General features: G+C 35.6%; 1 protein-coding gene across 1 annotated transcript; it reads left to right on the forward strand.

Annotated features, from left to right (window-relative positions):
- Positions 1–6: 6 nt before the first annotated feature.
- LOC111384624 (probable arabinosyltransferase ARAD1) lies at positions 7–1,378 on the forward strand. Its single transcript, XM_023008927.1, has 2 exons — positions 7–386; positions 479–1,378. The coding sequence occupies exons 1-2, from the start codon at positions 279–281 to the stop codon at positions 656–658; spliced, it is 288 nt and encodes a 95-aa protein (XP_022864695.1). The 5' UTR covers positions 7–278; the 3' UTR covers positions 659–1,378.
- Positions 1,379–1,387: the final 9 nt, after the last annotated feature.

Genomic DNA, 1,387 nt, shown 5'->3' on the forward strand with positions numbered 1-1,387 from the left:
TCACTTTATCTCTCCTCTTCTACATTTTCTCCACTTCCCCTACAGTTCCCCACGTCACTCTAAACGCTGATGTTGATTACTCCTTTGTATTCTCGCTTGAGAAATTCCTAACACACTCCGAATCTCATACTAGAGTTCCGGATGATACCGTGACCGATACTGTTACCCAACAGGATGTTGAAAATCTAGATCATTTGATTTCACGCAAACAGACTCAAAGGATTTATGATGATTCGTTCTATCCCCTGTCTTCACCTATTAGGGTTTATGTGTATACTATGCCATCGAAATTTACTTATGATTTGCTGTGGTTGTTTCGAAGTACGTATAAAGAGACCCATAATCTCACTTCCAATGGCAGCCCTGTTCACCGATTAATTGAACAAGTAATTCGATATTTATTATTCTGGATTTTGTTTTAATGATTTCGTGTGACTTTGTAATTTATGGGGATTTTTTTGGTAATTTGTTGTTGTAGCATTCAATTGATTACTGGTTATGGGCCGATTCGATAGCACCGGAATCTAAGAGGTTGTTGAAGAATGTGGTTAGAGTTCACAAGCAGGAGGAAGCTGATTTTTTCTACATTCCATTTTTCACTACGATTAGCTTCTTTTTGCTGGAAAAAGGACAATGCAAGGCGCTTTATAGGGTGTGAGTGCGTTCCCAATTACTTTTTTTTTTTTTATTCTTTCCTCTTGCTAATATGATTGATTATTTGCACCTATTTTACAAATAACGGAAGCCCTTACTGAATTATTGTAAAAGAGATCTAGAAATCAGTATGCTCTTGCAGTTAGTGAGTTTATGCATTTTAATGTTGTTTGCATTTGATCGTGAATTATGAAAATTGACCATTGGGAACATTCACTTCTCAGCAAGAATCGTTGGATGATATCATGTACTGGTATATAACATTCTGTCTGTTGCTCAATCTTCTGTAAAAATTTAAGCACTGTGAAGGGTAATTTTAAGAGTTGCTGTATGCTTTGTATGTGATAGCCATTCATCCTACTCATCCTCTTGATAAGATTTAAATATACTATGTGACAGCAGGTAAACTACCCATGAAATTTATGCCAGCTTCATTTGAATGTAAATAATCCAACATCTGTTGGCATTCTCTTTATCTGGTGCATGTAAAATTTAACATGTTTTGGCAGTTTTAGAAGTACATATTTTCACAGGACGAGATCCAAGAGGGTAGTGAGTGTTGATAAATATACAATGGTGAATTTCGTTCTAGGCTGTATCATGTCTGGTGGGGTATAGTATTTGCATGTATGAAGGGTTTCTCATTCTATCAGTATCACTAAGTATCTATTTATAGATGTGTAATATGATGTCACATATGTTAAATCTAAACCTGAAATTTGGTCTCTCTTGA

Source organism: Olea europaea, unplaced genomic scaffold (assembly GCF_002742605.1).
Source record: "Olea europaea var. sylvestris unplaced genomic scaffold, O_europaea_v1 scaffold29564, whole genome shotgun sequence".
Lineage (NCBI taxonomy): Eukaryota > Viridiplantae > Streptophyta > Magnoliopsida > Lamiales > Oleaceae > Olea > Olea europaea.